The sequence below is a fragment of the Pteropus vampyrus genome, unplaced genomic scaffold (assembly GCF_000151845.1).
Source record: "Pteropus vampyrus isolate Shadow unplaced genomic scaffold, Pvam_2.0 Scaffold79, whole genome shotgun sequence".
NCBI lineage: Eukaryota > Metazoa > Chordata > Mammalia > Chiroptera > Pteropodidae > Pteropus > Pteropus vampyrus.
The window spans coordinates 4,536,766-4,557,772 of NW_011888860.1; the positions used below are offsets into that span (position 1 = coordinate 4,536,766).

Here is a 21,007-nt window from a genome sequence, read left to right on the forward strand (position 1 = left end):
TGTCCACACACTGGTATGGGGGAGGGCTCAAATGGAAACAATGGATACCACCAGCACTTCTGTATAGAGTGAGTCTCACTTTGGCCCTCACTCTGACAACGTCTCCCTGTAAGTCTCTGGTGCCCCCCGTGTACCACTGAATTGGCACCAGTGCTCAGAGCAAGATTTATCACTGCGAAAATCTGCTTGTGGACGCAGCAGCCCCTTTAAGAGGCTTCTACTTCTGCCGCTGCTGCAGCCTCCATCTCACTCAGCCACTCGAGACTGGGCAGCCCCGTGTCCTTGTCCCGTCCTACTTTCTGCTGTTGCAGGGTGATTTCTTGTATTTCTCCCTAGTTGTATGGCTTGTTCATCTAGATCCCAGCGATTTTTTCCTTGCTGCTGCTCCTTATTTCTGTCACAACTTTGATTTGGTCACCAGAGGACTAAACAGAGCCTCTATCATCTATGCCATGTTTTTCCTGCCACTTATAGCAGTTTTACACTATCATTGAAATCTTTAATAAAAGGGAAAACTTTGAAAATAATGTACTCTTAAACAGTATAATGAAATTACATACTTATATAAAATTTTCTCTTTTACAGTGTGAAAGCCTATAGGAAAAATGTTTTGGCAAAATGTGTACGTATCTACTTGTATTCTACTTTGTAATAATATGTCTGTTTTGTGAGTTTAAAACCAAAGGCGATGTAAATATATTGGCTTCCATTGTTGGTTTTTATAATACCCTTTATTTCATCTTGGCTATGATATCATATTCATTTTGATCATGTTCTTAATATTTTTTTCATCTTATTTAAAAATTTCCTAATATGCAGTATCTAAGAAAGTATTTTATAACAGTTATGAACTGAATAACACATTTTGTTGACGTAATTTTTAGGAAAAGATTTTGAAGACAATGGATATTCTTACAGTGGAAAGAATATGGCAACTGAAATCCACCTCCTACATTGCTTTGTCAAATTTGCTTTCTCAGCTTTTAAAAAGTTATTAATTGGTTATTATGATAAAGGATAGATGCTTTTTCTAAATCCTCTGCATAGGGACTGACACATTTATGTCTATGTGAGTTTCTATATTATAAATTACAGCTATCTAATCCAAAACTTCCTGAATTAGTAGAGAGATTGATAATTCTTTGACATGCATAATGTGGTACTGTGCTTCCATGGGCATAGTCATCTCCAACCAAAAATAAATAAAAGTCTTTATCTTTGGGGCAGTAAAACTAAGGCTAGGAGTGGAATACAGAGGTGTTTTTGCAGATACCTACTTCATGTATAAAAATAGCAGCAATGTTGTATTGATGTCACTATGTAACTTTATGATGTTCTGTGGAGTGATTTGGACTTCCAATTTTTAAAATATTTTTCAGTATGGTGGTGATATTACCCGAAAAATGAAACTTTTGAAGAGACAAGCAGAAGGGAAGAAAAAAATGAGGAAAATTGGCAATGTTGAAGTTCCAAAAGATGCTTTTATAAAAGTTCTGAAGACACAATCTGATAATGGGAAAATATAAGGAATTTTTATAAATTAAAAATTGTGTGTCCTTTAGTTTTTCTTAGAATTTGTTGAAAACAATGAAAATTATAAAATTTGCTTGTTACTAGGTTTTTCAGATTCAAGTAACCTAGGGCTTTCTTTGAAAGGTAGTGGGTAAGAGCTTGGATTCTGAAGCCATATTAATTGGCTTCAAATTTCTGTTCAACCACTTACTAGCAAGGTAAATTAATTACCCTATTTACTCTTTAGTAATATCAGGATTACACTGTTACCTCCCCTCCATAGGTTGCTGTGAAGATTAAATGAGATAATATGTTTAAAAGAGTACATAACACATAGTAAGTTCTTACTGAATCTTAGTTTGTTTTCATGAATATTTTTTCTGACACTAAAAGGCTTCCATACTAAAGATTCTATCTAGTTCAAGCCCAAGATAAAGTATTTTCAAAATCATCTTAAGTATCAATTTGTTAGCTGGATAAATCTAGATAATATATATATGTGAGTCAGTTATTAAGTAAAGTCAAATAACATACTATCTAGACGTGTTGTAGTTTTTGATAAAATTTTTATAAATGTTAGTTTGAAACTGGAGGTTTATTTATACATCTAAGTTCAAATAAGGGTGGGGGTGTCTTATTTCTGATAATTAAAATGCACTTGTGTAAAGTTATAGGCGTTTTGTATTAGCAGCAGCTTTTATTAATGACAGTTTAATAACTGCTGTCTAGATTACATAATTGAAGAGACTGAGCTTCAGAGTAAAGTGGCTTACTTAGGTCACACTGCCAGTAAATGGCTGTCCTTACTTCAAAGCATGTACTCTTAACTTGTATGTCAATAAACCAACCTGAGAGGAGATTGTATTACAGTAAAATAAAATACAGTTGACCCTTGAACAACAACGGGGAATTAAGGGCACTGACCATTCATTTTAACTTAAGGTGGCGCTCTGAATATGTAGGTTCCTAATTGCCTCTTGACCTTTTAACAGTGCTGGTTTGCACTGAGAGGATCAATTGAACTATGCAGGCTAATTGGAAAAAAAAAGTCTTTTTAAGTGGACCCACCCAATTCAAACTCTAGTTCAAAGGTCAACTATAATTTAGCCATTGATTTCTGTCCTCTACCTTGACTGAATTGAATGAGATAAATGTCTTTTAGGGATAAGACTATCAATGATGAATTTTATACTAAGGTTATTACATTATGAGGTAATTTTAATTATAAATTAAGAAGTGGGGACTTTCTTAAAATTGTACATAGAGGTTAATTAAATAACTTGTGAATTAGTCCTAAATAAGTTATCTCCCTTATCCTTTCTAGCTCTAATAAAATAGATGAAAATTGAGCTCTATGACAACAGTATTTTGGAAAATATATTTGAAACTAGAAAAGCAGTTAAATAGTTTCTACAGCAAAATCTACCATTATTACCAGGGGCAAGTTAAAGGTTAGTACCTGGCACATAATATGCACCATGTTTCTATTTAATATTTGTGCTTTATTAGTATGCTTCAATTTGGACACATTCTCTTTGACTCTAAAAAATAGTTTTACTGGTAGTGATTGTTGTATAATGTATTTTTTTTCATTTTTTAGCATAAGCTTAAATTCTCCTTAGCTACACCTTCAAACATGATTTTCATGATTTTGTGTTGTATGCCTTCCAAATGTATCCCCCCAGAGGACATTATATTACTAAGAAATTTGCAAACATTAAACTATATTAGAATGACCACCATTTATTGAGTTTAATATGAGAGCTACTGTAATGATCTCTATAGGCATTCAATCTATAAAACAAGGGAGGTACAGGTACTCTGACCATCCCACTTTGTAGGGGCAGCTCAGACTTTGTATTGCCCAACATCATAGTTACTGACAGCTAGGGTTCAAACAGTGGTTTCTTTATTCAAACCCCAATTCTTAGCACCATGCTTTATTCTTATGGAAATATCTTCAATGGGCTTCTTAGTTCTTTCCTTAACAGCAGCTTAGATCCTGAGTAAAAGGAGCTAGAGTAGCCAGAAAGCTGTTTGCTGAGGAGCTTGATTACATGGACCTAAACTAGCCTCTTAACATCAAGAGCAGTAATGGAAAGGAGATCCTTTACATTGTTTCAGCTAGAACATTTAAAGCCAAGTAATAACTGGTGAACCATGCACCAAAACAGGTATCTTTAGCTTTTTCACTATGATACTATGTGGCCCTCTAAGGAACTTAGGATAGTTTTCAGTAACTGATACTTTATTGCCAGGAGTGACTGGAAAATTATAATGAATCACTAGTCATTTAAAACCCGTTTATAATACTTAAGGTTATTACAGTTTCATTATTTGGAATTAACATTTATCCTAACGGTTTTACTTATTTTTATTTAACTTCTAATTTATTTGCTATTTAAATATTTTAAGGAATTTAACTGTAAATACAGTTCAATCACATAGGCAATTAATTAAGTAGGTATTTACGTGCTGCTTCTACTAGATGGGCTTATAATATGTAAAATGTGCAGAAGAAAAGGAAGTACTTTTTACTCAAAGAGCAAGACGAAGAAATTATAAGTAGAGTCATTATCTTTTAACTTAAATCTCCTAATTAGATGATGGCAACAAACAAAACTTAAATGCAGGCTCACAGCCACTATTGGAATCTCTCAAGACGCGTGTATTCAATTTCACTTATGAAAATAAAATTTAGATGACTTTATTATAAGCTTTATTTGAGTTAAAGATAGAAAACATACTTTTATTTGCAGTTTAATGATGCAAGTTCTTATTGCAATCTAAAACAGTTTACAGTAATTACTTTTAGATATACTTCATTATCCTTTTAGACATATATGTAAGAAATAAAGCTAATCATTTATGAAGTTAACAATCAAAAATTGTTCTTCAAAAGAATTTCCTTAAATGTGTTGCTACATATAAAGCTCATAATTGCCAAAATACTTATATTAAAAGCATGAACCCGTCATTAAATAAAAACAAGAGCACATCTATAAAAAAGTACTATAGAAGAAGGTGCACAAAAATCATGCACTTATACTTTCCAGAAGGACATATATGTACTTTTAGGCACTGTCAGCTCTTTAGATTTTCTGTACCAACAATATATAGCAGGACTTTTGATGTCCAGATGCTATTGCAGGAAGATGACTAAGGCAATCACGTGCAGAAAGCTTGTGTAATGCACAGAAATGATAAAGATAGCATTTCAAAAGTAAAGGTTTGCAGTGATAGTTGTTTGATACCTGAAAGGCTTGGAGTGTTTTCATGTGGATGAAAAATAAAAATCTAACAACGCTACTGGAGTTACATGAATGTCCTTGATGTACAGTCTTCACCTTTAAAATGACTTCTTAAATTTTTAAACAGGCACACATTTCATTTCTGTGCTGTTTTATAGAGTGGTTATGTGGCTTCTGTACTTTAATATTAAAGAGCTAATTAATTGTGAGAGCCAACTACTTCTCTTAAACTCTAGTATAAAGTGGACACATTCTAAGTATGGAATGTTTAACATGTAGATATTAGACTTCAAAAATGACAATCTTCAAAAATTCCCCATGTTTTATCATATTGCATAGCTGAAAATTCATCTACTACTTATAAAAGTGTTCTGTTCATTCAAGTAGAATTTTGCTCCAATCTCCTTCAATTTCCTTCTTTCATACTGTATAGTGGATCCACAAGTTTATTGTGCACATGCATTAAACCTTAAAGAAAAAAAGCACAGTTCTAGTTGTATTTTAAATTTTGAACTATATCTCATTTACTTAAAAAACAAGATTTTTATAAGATACAGCAAGTATATTGGTTCCTATCTGATATGTTTATTTAAAAATACAAATAGAAATGTTTCAGAATGTTTAGTTTCAACTACCTAGTAAATATCAATTTACAATTATTTATGAATCTATAGATCAAGAATATGTACAGGTCCTTTGTGAGTAACCAGAAGTAGGAGCAGTTGTCTTCAGAGCTTCAGTATGACAAAATAACAAATTTTAATACTGACTTGGTTAACATGTTTTAATTACATCTAAGTGTTTGATCCTCTGGCCAAATCCTCTACCAGATTCCAGTGAGGGACTCAGAATTGTTGCTACACTAGGATATAGCCTTGCAGAACATTTGGTCCTGTTCAAAACATTCAGAGATCTGGTCCATATCAGAATTGTTGCTACACTAGGATATAGCCTTGCAGGACATTTGGTCCTGTCCAAAACATTCAGAGATCTGGTCCATATCAGAATTGTTGCTACACTAGGATATAGCCTTGCAGGACATTTGGTCCTGTCCAAAACATTCAGAGATCTGGTCCTTGAAATTTGGTCCTATCAAAAATAACCATGCTTAGAAGACATCCGTGGGTTCAAATAGCCCATAATGCTTATACTTTTGGTATACAGGATTAAGACATAAATATCAAGGACCTTTTGGCATGGATCACATGTCTCCTCCATGGACTTCTTGGACAGGACCAAATCCTGGAATAGCTTTAGTTCTCCATTCATCTGGCAATTTATCACCATTTTGACATGTATTTACCATAAAGGTTGGTTACAAGCCACACTGAGGGGAGTTACTAAAACTGAGGAGGTCTACTTCAGCAGAAGAGAGCCTATATTAAATACTAATTTCCAAGTTCATTTAAATTTCATCTTATAATTGCTATGCTTCTAAATTGTTCTTATTAAAGCTTCTTGAGAAATATCTTCTATCTACTCATGTCTTAATGCATATGTAATATATTTCTTTGGGGGGAAAGATTGCCCCAATTAATAAACTAAATATTTTATATTTTGGAGGTCAAATTTTCCAGGTTAAGAACATGGAGGTGGGGAGGAGGACTTATAATGTGGTTTTCTCAGGAAGTGGGATTATTGGATTGGGGAGACAGAGTACTTGTTAGTAAGCAAATGTTCCTTGTCAGTAAGGCTGCAAAAGCACTCTAAAACCTAAACCGTGAGTTAATACCCCCTTTGAAGAAATAAGCAAAGGCAGGGACATAGAACATGGAAGTGTTCATGCAATAGGAGGAAAAAAAAGAAGAGTCTAAAGAGAGAAAATTCATCACTGCACCTGAAAGTGAGAGAATGCTAACTAAACAGCCTACTTCAGTGTCTAACAGCACCTCAAATTTAACAAGGTCCAGACCCATTTGTTCCGTTCCAAACCTTTTCTTTGAAAATCTTGGTATATGGATGGTGTTCCCCTTCAGTGAACTGCTAAAGCCAGACAACTAAAATCCAGTTTTGATTTTTTTTAATTCAGCAGCAACACCAGTTGGCTCTACAGATGCTCCTTGATTTACCATTTACATCTCACAAACTCAGAAGTTAAAAATACTATAAGTTGAAAATGCACTTTATACTACACTGTAGAGTACTAGTTTACTCTTGTGAATGATCACATGGCTGGCTGGGAGTTGTGGCTCGCTGCCACTGCCCTGCATCATGAGAATATTACACTGCATATCAGTAGCCAAGGAAGAGATCAAAATTCAAAATGCAGTTTCTACTGAATACGTATTTCTTTTGTACCACTGTAAAGTTGAAAAATTAAGTCGAACCATCATAATTTGGGGACTGTGTACTTTCAAAATATATTCCCAACTGGCCGCAGTTCTTCATCTCCAAGGCTACTACCCTAGTTGTCATCTCTAATTACCTCCAGTTCCCTACTTTAACTCATTTCCCCATCCCATAATACAATTTTGGCATAGCTGACAACCTACTCTTAGAACCTTGATTATATCATTCCTTTATTCAATTGCTCTGGTAACAGATAATAATTTAGATTTTATTCTGTTGTCTTTATCCTTCTGATCTCAGGTCCTCTTGCTTCTCCTTTTCTGCTGGATTACCCTAGGTTTGCTGCTGTTACCTCAGAAAAGCTGAGCTTGGCTGCAGTGCAGGATCTTTATACTTGCTGTTTGATTCAGCCTGGAATGTTGTTCTCCCTGAGCAAAGCATGACTATCTCCTTTTTGTTTATTAGGTCTTGGCCCAAATATCACCTTAAAATGAATTATTACTTCACTTTCTTTAAAGCAATTTTCAGTCTTAGAAAATACAATTTTTTACCATGTCTCCAACTAGAAATTAAGGATGAGGACCTTATAGTCACTGCTTTAAATCCTTGGTTGATAGGTCATGGCACATAGTGGAAGTTTAATAAACATTTATTTTAAAGTCTGTGAAGGTTCAGTGAGATAGTGCTATCTAGTAGTTTTAGTTTAAAATCATTCTAGACAATATATTGATAAAAAGGAACCAGTAGAAAAGGTGAAGATGGAGATAACAGAAATTCTTATAGTTCATGGTCCTTAAGTTAGGATAGAAAAGGATCAAGGGCATTGGCAGAATGGCCAGACCTTACAGGGAAGGATGCTTAAGGATTAGAGTAAATTTAGAATCTTAAAGCAGGGCTGTAGGGGAACAGATGTTAAGGCTTCCATATCACTAGAGGGAAAGAAGGGTCAGTTCAAAAGGTTAAAGTGAATAATGGGAAAAGTCTGAAAACTGCAAAACTTGAGAGCAACAACTAATCCAGGAAATAAAAGGATTTTTGTATAAAAAGTACCAAGCTAAAAATAAAGACACTTGATTGGTTCAGCCTCCATCGCAGATATATGGCAGCCATTTAGTTATCTGGCCTTATTTATAAAATTGAGCAATCTCAGCTCAAAAATTCAAAACAGAAGCAATATACTCAACATGTTACATAAAATTATTATGTTTGGTTTATATGTCTTAAATAACAATCGAATACTCAAATGTTTCTGTAGTTCCTATAAAGTTATACACTCCTGTAACATGCTTACTAGTGCTTTGAAGACAAAAATGCCTGTGATAAAAATCCATGAATATGTGGACAAACCAACAAATATTTCATTCATTAGACTGTTATGCAAAGCTATCCCTGTGGTTGGATTTAAAATACACTCACTGGCATTTTTTCTTTGGTCAGTATTTAAAATTATTTTTTCTCAGGGTTAATAAAATCCCCTTCCAATACCCTTTCGGTGCTACAAATGCTGCTGCAGTTAATTTTACACCTCTGTAGGGAAGAAATTAGGTCTTGGATGTTCAAATGCAAGAGTTCTGAGAGAAGCCAGAACAGAATCAATCCACGAGCATTCTTTCAGTGAACATTCTTTGTGTTCTTTATGGAGACTAGTTTTAAACTACACTAGCCCTTTTGCCTGTGGCCTACATTCTAATATTGGGATTTTCAAGGTTAAAAAAAAAAATCTAAAGTACCATAAAAAAGTTAAACACTACATATTTAAATACAACAAAAGAGTTAAACTTAGAATGCAGGAAAAAGTAGAGCAGTCAATACTGAACCATCTCCGACTCCCAGACTGATGAGAATTAGAAGCTGTCCACCTGATAGAAATCAAGTACAGCACCGCCTCTTAGCCTAGAAATCTAGGATATAACAGAGCTACATGAGGTTCCAGGAGTCCTCAAACCATCTGCATTAGTACACAAATTTGTGTGTGCACATTATGCATTTTTCTGAAGACGGTCTTTTTACCAGATTCTCAAAGTAGTCCATGATCTAAAAAAAGGGAAGAGCGACTAACATGTCAGCCCTGATTTGCCTTTTTGCTCATCTATATATTCCCTTTCGTTTTTAAAGTATAATCCAGCACCATTTTATCAATACACATTAACTGTTCTCTATTAACAGCAACTTTTTCTGCTACTATGTTAGCTCATCCTTACATCTGTACTGTTGCTCATGCCATATCTTTCCAATCTAAATGCTACCCTTCTTCAAGGGCTCTCAATACCATCAGCTCAAAGTTTTCTATAACTACTATTGAACACTCTCCTTCATTTAATATCCTTTGGACTTCATAGTGTGATTTACATAACATAGCATGTAAACCATATGGTTTCTTAATCATGTGTTCATCCATCCACCTACCTGTCCAACCACTCACAATTTATCAAGTGCCTCAAATGTACCAGGCACACTGCTAGATGCTGAAATAATGCAGTGAACAAAACTAAAGTCCCTACTCTTCTGGAGCTTTTATTTTAATGCACTGCATATTATTTTCTCAAATCACTTAATAAGCCAACTTTTTATAAAGAATGTCAACTACTGTTAGGCAAGGATACTTTTTATACTTTTGAATAACCCCATGTTAGACCCCATGAAATTGATGGACTTTAACCCATTTCTTGGCTAATGACACTAACTTGAAAATTACATTTACCAGAAACATACATTAATGTATGTTTTGTAGTTCAAAGGAAATATCTGCTTAAATGAAAAAGATTTACCAGATGATATCTCCAAACAGAACCAATCTTATTTAAAACAGAATTTAACTGAAAAGTTTAATTCATTTTCAACAACAAGTATGTAAAGAGAAGTAAAATGGAGAGTGGAGAGACCTAAGAAGAGAGGACAACAAAGACAGTGGTAATTTCAACTTTGTGGTATAGAAGATGTTTTGTTAGAAGATTTTAGATTTGTCTTCTAAGATAAGCTTTTAATGATCATTCTACTTGACACCATTTATCATTTCTTAAAGCTTTGATCGTGGAAAGAATACATTAGAGCTTTAAGACATCAGGGTAAACCTTAAAAATTCAATTCCTTTTTCAACCTTTTAACTATACGTTGGCTATATAAGTTATATGAGATAAGGCTGCTTCTAAACTAGGAATCTTAAAAATTTTATTACTTTTTGGATAGTAAGTCAAGAATTCACTATAACTTAAGGTAAAAACTGACAACTTTGTACGTAAAAATTTGAAAAAAATAATTGCTAAATCATAAATAAATTCTTCTGAGTATTGATAAAATATATAGACTTTCTGACATGTTGCCAGAAGAAAAGTTAAATACCATAGATTTTAGATGTCAATTTTATGGTTTTTGGCTCATTCTGAAATCATTCAACCTCTGTCAAGCTATTGAAGTAGGGCCTAAAAAGGACGAAACAAACAAACAAAAATGTTCATGATGATGATGTCTTAAAATATATTATCTCAAGCAAATGAAAAATAAATTTTATTTTAAAAAGCAAAAAACCCCCCAGTAAACGGTAAAACAAGTATTGCACTGTTTTCCTTTGATTTGCTTTTATCTTTCAAGAGGCATATGTTGAAATAAACTTCCATTTACTGATGATTTTTATTATTTTAGATGTAGTTAACCTACATATTCTTCTGGAGCTAAATCAGAATCTTTTAAGGTTCCTTTTGGCACTTTTTAAAGATGGCAGAAGAAAGGGTTGTGATGTGAATGGAATTTGAAGAATTACAGATAACTACAGTGTTCACATCCTCCAGTATATCTTGAAGTGCTATAACTCAATGAGGATATGGCAGATATATAAAACTATATAATATGTATAAGTTTATGAATATCAACGATTCTACCCTATATCAAAATACCTTACTGTAAAATGAGGTTTACATATAGCCCAAAACAGTATCTCAATTCCATTTTCCTTCAAATTGAAGGAGGTGTCCTGACAGAAGCTGATACCCTGAGCCTCTTCAGAAATATATACACCTCCAAAGTGGAAAATACAGTCCCTGAAAAAGGCAATGCAGCAATTCTCTCATAAAGAATTGTACATTCGAAAATGTTTCAGAAAAGCTTATACTCTGGAGAAGTGAACTGAAAGAACTAAATATATAAAAATCATCTATACTTCCTTCTGTTTTAAATTATCTTTATCATATGTCTATACCTTTTTGGGTATAATAATTATGGCATGAAAAAAGGGACCGAAATATAATTTAGATCATATCATAGTCAGAGCTTACTCTTTTATGAAGCAGCATTATAACAGTGGACAAAAGCCCAGACTCCACGTAAGCCTGGTTTCATTTACCCAGTTCGCCCACGTATGAGCTGTGTGACTTTGGGTGATTTAACATTTCTATTAAACCTGTTAAATCATCTGAAAATGACATTATTAAGAGTGCCTACTTCATAGAATTGTGAGAAGACAATAAGTATAATGCATTTAGAATAGCACCTGGTCATGTAAGTGTTGGCTATGATTATTAAACATCTTAAAAAATATTTACTTCACTAGAATGTAAAAATTTTCTGATAAAAACCAAACTGACAAAATCAAATGGCTGGTAGTAGTAAAATGACAATGTTAAATGAATCTCCTTAAAACTCATTAAAATACGTGGATAATGAGGATTTCTTCTATTAATGTTTTTGAAGGAATCTAATATTTTGATGAATTCTGAAGGACTACATGGAAATATATGGGTAAAATTCCATCCGAAGGCTGTCTTATTCATAACTCATCACAGATATTCTATGCTTTTATCTGTCAAATTACTAACAATTATTCAGTTTATTTGATCTCTTTGTGGCTTGGTAAAAAAATTGGTAATTTAACTGATAAAAATATAAATGGAAATAATCTAAGTGTTTGTTTAACATTAAGGAAATGTTTAAGTAAATTATATGCCTACTTGACTATTATATAGCCATTAAAGGTGCTTCTGAAGAATATTTAGTAAAACAAGAAAATGCTCACAACAGGTAAATGCAAATACAAAACTATATACATATGATCAAACTTTTGTTTTAAAAATTAGACTATTTTGACTGCCAAATTGTTTTAAAAATGATTATTCTGACTGTCAAACTTCTATTTGTGTATCACCTTCAAGATTTTTGCCATTTTCACACATTTATATGAACTATGAATTACTAGTTTCCTTTAAATTGATTTATAATTTTAAAGTTTATATACTCTATTTCATGAATATGAAATGCCAAAGACTGAAAGACACACCATTATTTTATGCACCACTAAGAAAAACTGCTACCAGATAAACTATGATATAACACCAATTTTAAACACATCCCAATTTTGGACAAGATAAATGTGAAAAAAGATGTGTCATGGAGGCAATTAAAATATGGTAAATTCTTTAACCTTGTCAAAGTAATGATACCCATGAAATATAGGTTTGATTGTTTCAGTATAATTTTTCAAATACATTAAATAAACCTCTAGTTACTAGAGTAAAAATATTACAAATATATTCATTCATGTATTATCAGCTGTACACGTATCACATACTTTATAAATTACTGAACTATAAGTATGATCAATTACATAACATTTTCATGTCAGCTATATAAATACAGGTGCTTTATAAAGTGTACATATATAGCTTGTTTACGTGTGTGTATTTTTATGTGGAGTTGACTCTTAAGAAAGCAATAAGTTCTAAACTGAGTGTAGTCAAAATTTTCTGACTAGATTCTAAACATAGCTTGGGGAAAGAGGTATGACAGGTAAACAAGAAAATCAGAAAGGATACACATACACACACAATTTCCTTTTGGGTTATTTAATCTTATGTATTCAATAGGAAAGTAAAAATGATATTAGATTTTGGATTTCAAGAAAAATCCTGTTTACTGAATATATAAGCTGAAGAGATTCTCTTCATGAAAAAGTAATAGGAAACTACACTGAAAGCTACTATTATCTGAGGTGAGCTATTACTTGAATACTGTTTCTATTTCTTGAAAGAACTGGCTGCTGTGTCCCCACAATGCCAGTTTTCAGTAGGCCACAGTGCAGGATGTAACTCCATAATCATTATTAAATTTTAATTGTCATCTACAATGGAACATTCCTACATTCTGCTTTTGAAATTTCAGTGCTCACCTTTAAAGTATTTCACAGTTTTAACTCTTAATTCTAAGGTAGCATCCTCATCACACACAAAAATAGTTTGGGGATGCTGCTGGAAAGCTGAAACAGTCCACATGTGATTGACTCCTTCTTCTATTGCTTTGTAGAGAGCAAATGCCTTGTGTGCGCCTGTTATGAGGATCATTACCTGAAAAATCATGAACATTACTTGTTAATTCTTAAAACTTATTCCAAGTGACTGAGAAGCTCTATCTTTTTAAACAAAGACTTTAATATTATTCTGAGGGCAAAATAAAAATAAACAGGCCCATATTTTTCATAGTTCAAGGTATTTATTTCTATTCTTTAAGGTAACAGCAAAGCACAAAGTGTATCTCCTGGTTTAACAGAGTAAAATAGCATCTTATTACGTAGTATTACTGAATTCGGATGTGCATAAGAATTGGGAGAATGAAGAAAAACAAAAGGGTTGTTTTGCAAAAGCAGAATTACAGATCAACAATTTATATAACCAGGAATGATATACCAAAATGTTCTAGTAGATAAGCAATAAATATTACTTTGAAAAAGCACAGTAATCTAGAGAAAGAAGCCTGAAGACTGTGTCATTGAACATGTGCTCTCTAAAGTTGTCTAGAACAAAACTAGATTTAAAGGAGTCCGGATCTACTTAAATGCAGGAACTAAGCTTTAAGGACTATCTTATTAATAACAGGGAATCCAAGTTCTTGGTTCCAAATCCCTAACAGCCTATGAGGTAATGCAAAGAACATGTAATTTTGAGTGTGTACATGTGTGTCAGAATGAAGCTTTTATCATTTTTAGCAGTAAATTGATCCTACATAGTTTATGTAAACATGTTTACAGATCTTTAAACGTGATTTTTTTCTCATTATGATCGTTAACTAAAAAATGAATGTTAAGGTTGATGTAATTCTAAAATAGATATAACATAAAAATTCTGCACACATTTTATAATCAGATCTAAAACAGGGAAGAAATTAAAGATTGATCGACCAGATATTACTGTATTTCTTTTGTCAAGATTCATTATTTTTCATTTTGAAGGCACATTTTGATTAATATCAAAGCCCATGAATGCACAAGATATGTATGAATTTCTACTTATGTCTTTATTGATACTTCCTGTTCTTAATAGAGACCTTGGCTCAGTGAGGAATTTAATAATGTCACATATAATTAAAAGCATTTTTTAAAACAAAAATGAACTATGTTCGATATAATAAGACAATTACAATGCTGATTAATGGATCTGTTAATTAGTTTTCCTTGATGGACATTATTAACATTTTTTTCCCCTCTTAAGATTGATATAATATGTGTTACAGAGGAGTTTTAAACACACACACACACATACAAATTCAGGTTCTTTGCTCTATCATTATCTTCTGATTCAGAATCTTTGAAGTTAGGACTCAGGAATTAGAGTCCCAAGGGATTACTATTCACTCTGGCAGAAGTCCATAGACCAGCATTTGAACAGTCTCCATAAAACCACTTTATACACACTTTCGTTTTCAATAAAAATATCTAGTGACTGCAGCATGACGGATATTTTCTGAAGTTTTTTTCAGAAGAATTTCAGAATATGATTTGGTAGTTTCAATGTTAAATACTGAACTCAGCACTTTAATTATTCAAAACAACACTATGAGATAAATACTATTCTTCTTCATACTTTGCAGATAAGGAAACTGAGACAGATATTCCGTAACTATTCTAAGGTCTTGGTAAGGATATGACATAAACAAGAGGTCTGATTCCACTGTCCATAGCCTTAATTACATTATATTGTCTTGTGAGAGACAGAGAAATGTTAAAAGGTCTACCAACTAGACAATATGAGCTAAGAATCTTTTCTTATTGAATATAAAACGTTGGTAAATTTCAACATCAATGTATATTGAGAAAAACAATAAAAAGACAAACATTGATGAGAAAGGGAAAATATATAGTGATGCTGGTATTAGCATTATGAAGGAAGGAAAGAAAAGGAGGCTGGTGGAGGTTTGCAGTGTGAAGAATTACTCAGTGTGTGTGCATGCATAAGACACACACAACTTTTAAATGAGAATTAAATGTATGGGAAAGCAGAAATTTAAAAGAATTGCTCTCAGAATAATTTGACATTGATATGTGCTTAGTTCTATTTTACCATCTCTACTATTCTCTAGGAGAGTATTTCTTATATCATGGAAAAGTTTTAGAGCAGCAACTCTCTGAAACCAAGTCTTAAAGATAAGAAGAAAAATTCTACATAGGGTATTTCAGACAGTTATGAGGTGGACAATAAAAAACTAGAAATTTGCTAATGCTGGAGCAAAGGGAAATTAAATAGTTGAACACTTTTTGAAATCTGATAAGATAGAGTATTTTTACGTCAGAGGCTAGATTTCACCTTGTGATGAAATGACAGGGAAACAGACTCTTAATCACATAGATGAGTAATAAACTGAGCTATATTTTTGAAAAAAAAAATTGGGGCTGTAATATAGAGAACAGGATAGGTAGATAATAGAGATAACCATGACTTAAAATGGGTTTGCAATAATCCTTGAAAAAAATTACATATGACATAGATTTGAATTAAAGCAGTTGCGATACAGGCTCAATCTTTATCTCCAAGTTATCTGTTAAATAGTTGGAATTAGATGTGGAGAAGCAACTGAGAAAGACACACATTATAAGCTTAGATAATTTTCATGGAGAGTGTTGCTATTCACCAAGGGAAGGAATATTCAGAAGAAAGGCAATTTTGGTAGAAAGATTAAATTTTGGCAGTTTAAGTATAAGGAGTCTTAAAACATCTAGATGTCAGCTGGCAGTTGGAAATATAAAATCTGCAGCTTCGGAAAGAGGACTGGCTAAAGATACTATAGGCACTTATCACTGAATTGAGAGTAGTTTCTCTTTTCAGAATAATGATAAAAGTGCTGAGAAGAATGTTCTAAAATGTGACTGCTATTGACATGTTAATTTTAAAAAATAAGGTCATGTAGAAGACTGAACAAAAGTATGAGAGTGAATATACAGTGCTAGAATGAAACTCTAAGGAACAACATTAAAAAGGCAGATAAGAGCCAGGAAAGAAGACTGAGAGGGAATGGTCAAAAAGGAAGAATAATAATGGCAGAGTTTTATAACAGAAGAAATGGTCAATAGTTGATGATGAAAAGAGGCTGGCCCAGTAGAGAAGACCTGCAGAGAAGATACTGGTTTTAGCAATTAAGAGGTCACTGATAACCTCTGTGACTTTCAGTAAGGCAACAAAATGAAAAGCAGATTTTTAAGTTTTATTGGCTTTTCCTTATGTCATCATAAAATATATATCCAAATTATAATTGTATATAACAATTCTAAAGATGTTGCAATAGTGAAAAACAGTGGGCCTTCCTTTTGAAATTACCTTTAAAATATATAGCATTATCTTTAAATATATCTCAGTAAAAACAAATTTTAATCTTTTGAAGGTAAAGTTGACATTTGGCAAATAACCAAAAGTCAATAATAATCAGATCTGGTGTTTCAGGTGGATAGCCAAGCTATGGATAGAATCAACTCTGTCCAACATGAATTATGAACATAAATAACTCATTCAAATGATTCCCAATAGTTACTGAATACCTATTATGTGACAGCCTGCCTGAGGTGCTAGATATACTTGATCCATAAACTCAGGGAGATATTAAAAAGTATTAAACCAGTGAGGGGAAAGATATTAAACCAGTAAACTTAAAAAAAAAAAAAAACAATTAGAAGTTGCAAAAAGTGCTAAAAAAAGAGCAGAGTGGTATGAGAGAAAATTAAAGAAAATAATTTTGATTATGAGGATTATGGTCATTAAAGGGAGCTTTGAAAGTTGAAAACTGGTGCCATTTTACCTAAGCAAGGACTGGAAAAGTAGAGCATTTCACACATACCATCAGTGTAAAGGCCTCAAGGCAAGGAAGAGTGACAATTGAGGGTAGTGACCTGTATGGTTCCTTATCTAGCTGACAATTCCCAAATCTTGAGGAAACCTGCAATAATTTCCAAGGTGTCACTTCGAGGATATGTGCGGAAGGTTCTCATTATCTGAGCTGCCAAAATGTGAAGATACTTACTGATGTACTGAGCACTTAAAAATTTGGTTTCCCATTCAAATCTATTTTTCCATTTAACAGTAGCATCAGCACCACACATGAATTCAAACTTTAAGTATATTCGCTATTAATGAAAAAGACTGAAGAACAGTTGCTTTTTTAAATATACCAAATTTAGAACAGATCCAGTCCGTGCTTTTTCTTCTGGAAACCAACTGGGATATCCTCCTACCATCAAGAAGCACTAAATTATCCTGAGACTCCAAAAGTAGCTTAGTGTTAACTAGTATTGCATCTTTGTCCCAGCAGTTTTTCACAAGACTTTTCACTTAAAAACAGACTATGTATGATCAGGATGATTTTAGGACATCAAGCTGTAAAGCAGGAATAGGCAAGTGAAGCATTATCCTGAAAGAGGTGGTGCCTAATGCTTAAATTTACAGCTCCAAAAGACTAGTTGAATTCTAAATATGGCAATGAGACTGACAGAAGTTACTGAAAGCTAGACAACAATTTAAAATGTGAACAGGATTCAACCAAATTATCACTAATTTGGCACCATAATTCGTCCAAAATCTACAGATATCAAAGGAAAAATGTTAAAGAACTTTTAATTCTTACTTCTCTAGCATCCATCACTGTCCCCACACCAACTGTTAGAGCCATTGTTGGCACCTTCGATAAATCTCCATCAAAATATTTAGCATTTGCCAAAATGGTGTCCATGGCTAGAGTTTTTAATCTTGTCCTTGATACTAAACTGGATCCTGGCTCATTGAAAGCAATATGACCATCGGGACCAATTCCTTTCAAAAGAAATACACAAATATACATAAAGTAAATAAGGTTTCTCAAAGTTCAACATGTTTTTAAGAGCAAAGAAATAGTCATAGCATACTTACCTTGTTTTGATAGCTGAATTTCTAATGCTGCCTTAAAATATTTGTTCCTGTATTTGATTCAATATGTATTTCGATGTTTTTCATATGCTTAGCATTGAACTAGCATGATTCTAATAGCAGTAAAATTAAGTATCTCCTTATATTAGAATAACGCTTTACAGTTTATAAAGCATTTTCACACGTATCATCTCAACAGATACATTAACAATCTAGTGAGATAGATTAAGCATATTTATTTCCCTCATCTCCCCCACCTTTTTTTAAGCTCAAAAGGAAAATGATGCTCAAGGATAATATACGACTTGTTTAAGGTAACAATTTAGTATATACATAGAGGACCCTAATCTAAATTTTCTGATTCCTACCCAATGATCTTTATCCTCACACTTTAACTTGCTTGGTTATAGCCTAGATGGGCCAATTAACTACTACACCTCTCTGTAAGTACAGTTTCCTCACTTATAAAAATGTCTAGACTGGACAAGATACTATCTAGGACAGAAGTTTTCTTCAAACTTTTTTTTTTTTTTTTTACTATAATCTCTTATAAGAAATACATTTGACATTGCAATCTAGAACATATACACACCCATACACACATATAAATATAATTAAAACGAGAATTTCATGAGACAATACCTACCTTTACTAGGAGCCATACAAGCTACATTGGCTATATTTCATTTAACAAAACATACAAAATGGAAACACTGGATGAGACTGACGACATCAATTTCATGACTTAATAGTGGGTGATGACTAATTAAAAATAGTTGTTTGAAATTTGAAAATACTGCTCTAAGATCTGCCAGCTGTAATACTCTAGGACTGCCTGTAAAATTTAGTTAAAATACGACATTTCTTATTTGAAGGAAATTGGAGGTAAATCTTTTTATAAAGTCAAGAATGTTTCTATGGCATAAATAAATCAAATTTCACATATATGTACTCTACTAGCTAGTCAGATTTCTGGAAACTTCATTCAAAAAGTAACCCTACAAGTTCTCTCAGAGTCAAAATATCTGTTACATTTATAATCTGCACATTTACTTTAATGATAGATATGTATACTTTACTGATTCTTAACATATAACTCTAACGAATTTTCCCAGGCTCCAAAAAGGTAAAATATGATAAAGAACAACCTGGTTTCAAAGGAACAAAAAAATAAATGAAAACCCCAGAAAGCAAATATATAACTACTAAAGCACAACAATCTGGGAATCATTAATGTGGGGACATAAAACCATCTACATGTGGTTAACTGTATGGATTGTTTCCACTTGTAAACATATTTTAAATTATAGATATGCATTTCTCTCTAAATTTGTAAAACTGTTCTGTTTCACCTCTTAAAGTACACATCTGCCTAAATATTTATATTAATGTTTATCTATGTATGTAAAAAGAGGAAAGGATGAAACAAGGAAAACAGAAGTTCCAGGAAAAATAAGAAGTCTTCCAAAATCAACGCCAGTGGTCTCAGTAGCGTTGATTTGGGTCACACAAAAGTATATAGCAAAACTGAAAATTATCAGCAATGGTTCATGATGGAGAAAGGGTCAATACATTCCTTTACTGACCATTAGTAATTATCCAAATCTGAGCTTCCTGATATGAAATCGTATTTTAAAAATGTTTAGAATGTTTTAGAAAGCTTTATAAACTTTCTTAAAAATAATCATCAAATCTAAAAACAAAGACTAATTTTTACTCAGTCTTTAAGTTGAAACTAAGATATCAACACCTTTATGAAAAATCTGTGGGGGTAAAATGTAAACTTCACGAAAGTAAGGATTTCACCTTCTCCATTACTGTATTCTTACCATTTAGAACAAGACGTGACACATAGAAGGCCCTCACTAAATAATGGCTGAATAAATGAATGGATGGTTGCTATTCTTTGATATGCTCATAGTTTCTCTCTGCTGCTTCTACCCTGCTCTGCTCCCCTCATAACAGAGGATAGAACAATTATAATACCCTTTATCTCTCTTAGGCAGAATGATTGTGGTCTAGGGATAAGTACTTGTCTCAGGCTAAAACAATTAGAATTTCTCTCTGGAAACTCTGAAACTTGACCAGGGATACAGAAAGAAAAAAGGCATCTGGAGCTGTGGCACTTGATGACAGCACTATAGGAAAGAGTTGATGAGTTTCTATTTTGGAGATCTAATGCTCCTAAGTTCTTGTTTTTCCAACTCTTCTACCAATTCTCTGAGTTGCCCCAGAATCATTCCAATTAATTCAGTTTTAGTCCCATTAGCAGATTATTACTTATAAACCAAAGCATCTAATCATATAACCAAAGGAGTGGGTTAAAGTTTTCCCCATTGTATTCTTTTATTTTTTCTTTTAAAAATAAATTATCCTAAGATAATTTAAAAGTTAATGCTTTTAGAGTCTATTTATAAATTTCATGTTTGAGTATTTTATTGCTGGGGTGGGTCAGGGATTGCATTATACACTTTACCCTTTCTCTCAACACTTTTGTCCTTAGAGGAAGAAAATGAACTTTTGAGAGTATATTCTATCATTTCTCTTTTCTACTGAGGGAAGGGAACTCCTGCTCCAGTCTCCAGGAGTGAGCAATGGTGGATTAATATTCATGAACTCTTCTTTCTCATCCAACTATTTCCAATTCAGAAGGGAGGTGTAGGAAACCCCATTTTGGCCTCAAGCCCAACCTACAATCTATAATCCAACTTTACCTTTAATAAAGCTGACATTTTGATCCCATTTGGCTCAGTTCTTAGTGTTTTTATTAACCAAACCCTGGAACAAAAGAAGGGTAAGTGGTAAGACCCA

The 21,007-nt window shown here is 32.9% G+C and overlaps 2 protein-coding genes across 6 annotated transcripts in view; one reads left to right on the forward strand and one right to left on the reverse strand.

The window, feature by feature from the left end:
• The window catches only part of GUF1 (GUF1 homolog, GTPase), a 25,014-nt gene extending 21,897 nt beyond the window's left edge, over window positions 1–3,117 (forward strand). Inside the window, exons 16-17 of one of the 2 annotated variants that reach the window (XM_011362801.2) lie at window positions 586–622; window positions 1,380–3,117. In XM_011362801.2, the coding sequence (XP_011361103.1) occupies window positions 586–622; window positions 1,380–1,526 (184 nt within the window). In that variant the 3' untranslated portion in view covers window positions 1,527–3,117. The remainder of the gene's footprint in view (window positions 1–585; window positions 623–1,379) is intronic. The other variant, XM_011362802.2, reaches the window with a different exon arrangement.
• A 1,086-nt stretch (window positions 3,118–4,203) lies between these two features.
• The window catches only part of GNPDA2 (glucosamine-6-phosphate deaminase 2), a 29,238-nt gene continuing 12,434 nt past the window's right edge, over window positions 4,204–21,007 (reverse strand). For all 4 annotated transcript variants that reach the window (XM_023532232.1, XM_023532233.1, XM_011362804.2 and 1 more), the window contains 3 exons: window positions 17,919–18,103; window positions 13,207–13,381; window positions 4,204–5,231 (listed from right to left, as the gene is read on the reverse strand). In XM_023532232.1, coding sequence (XP_023388000.1) covers window positions 5,170–5,231; window positions 13,207–13,381; window positions 17,919–18,103 — 422 coding nt within the window. In that variant the 3' untranslated portion in view covers window positions 4,204–5,169. The remainder of the gene's footprint in view (window positions 5,232–13,206; window positions 13,382–17,918; window positions 18,104–21,007) is intronic.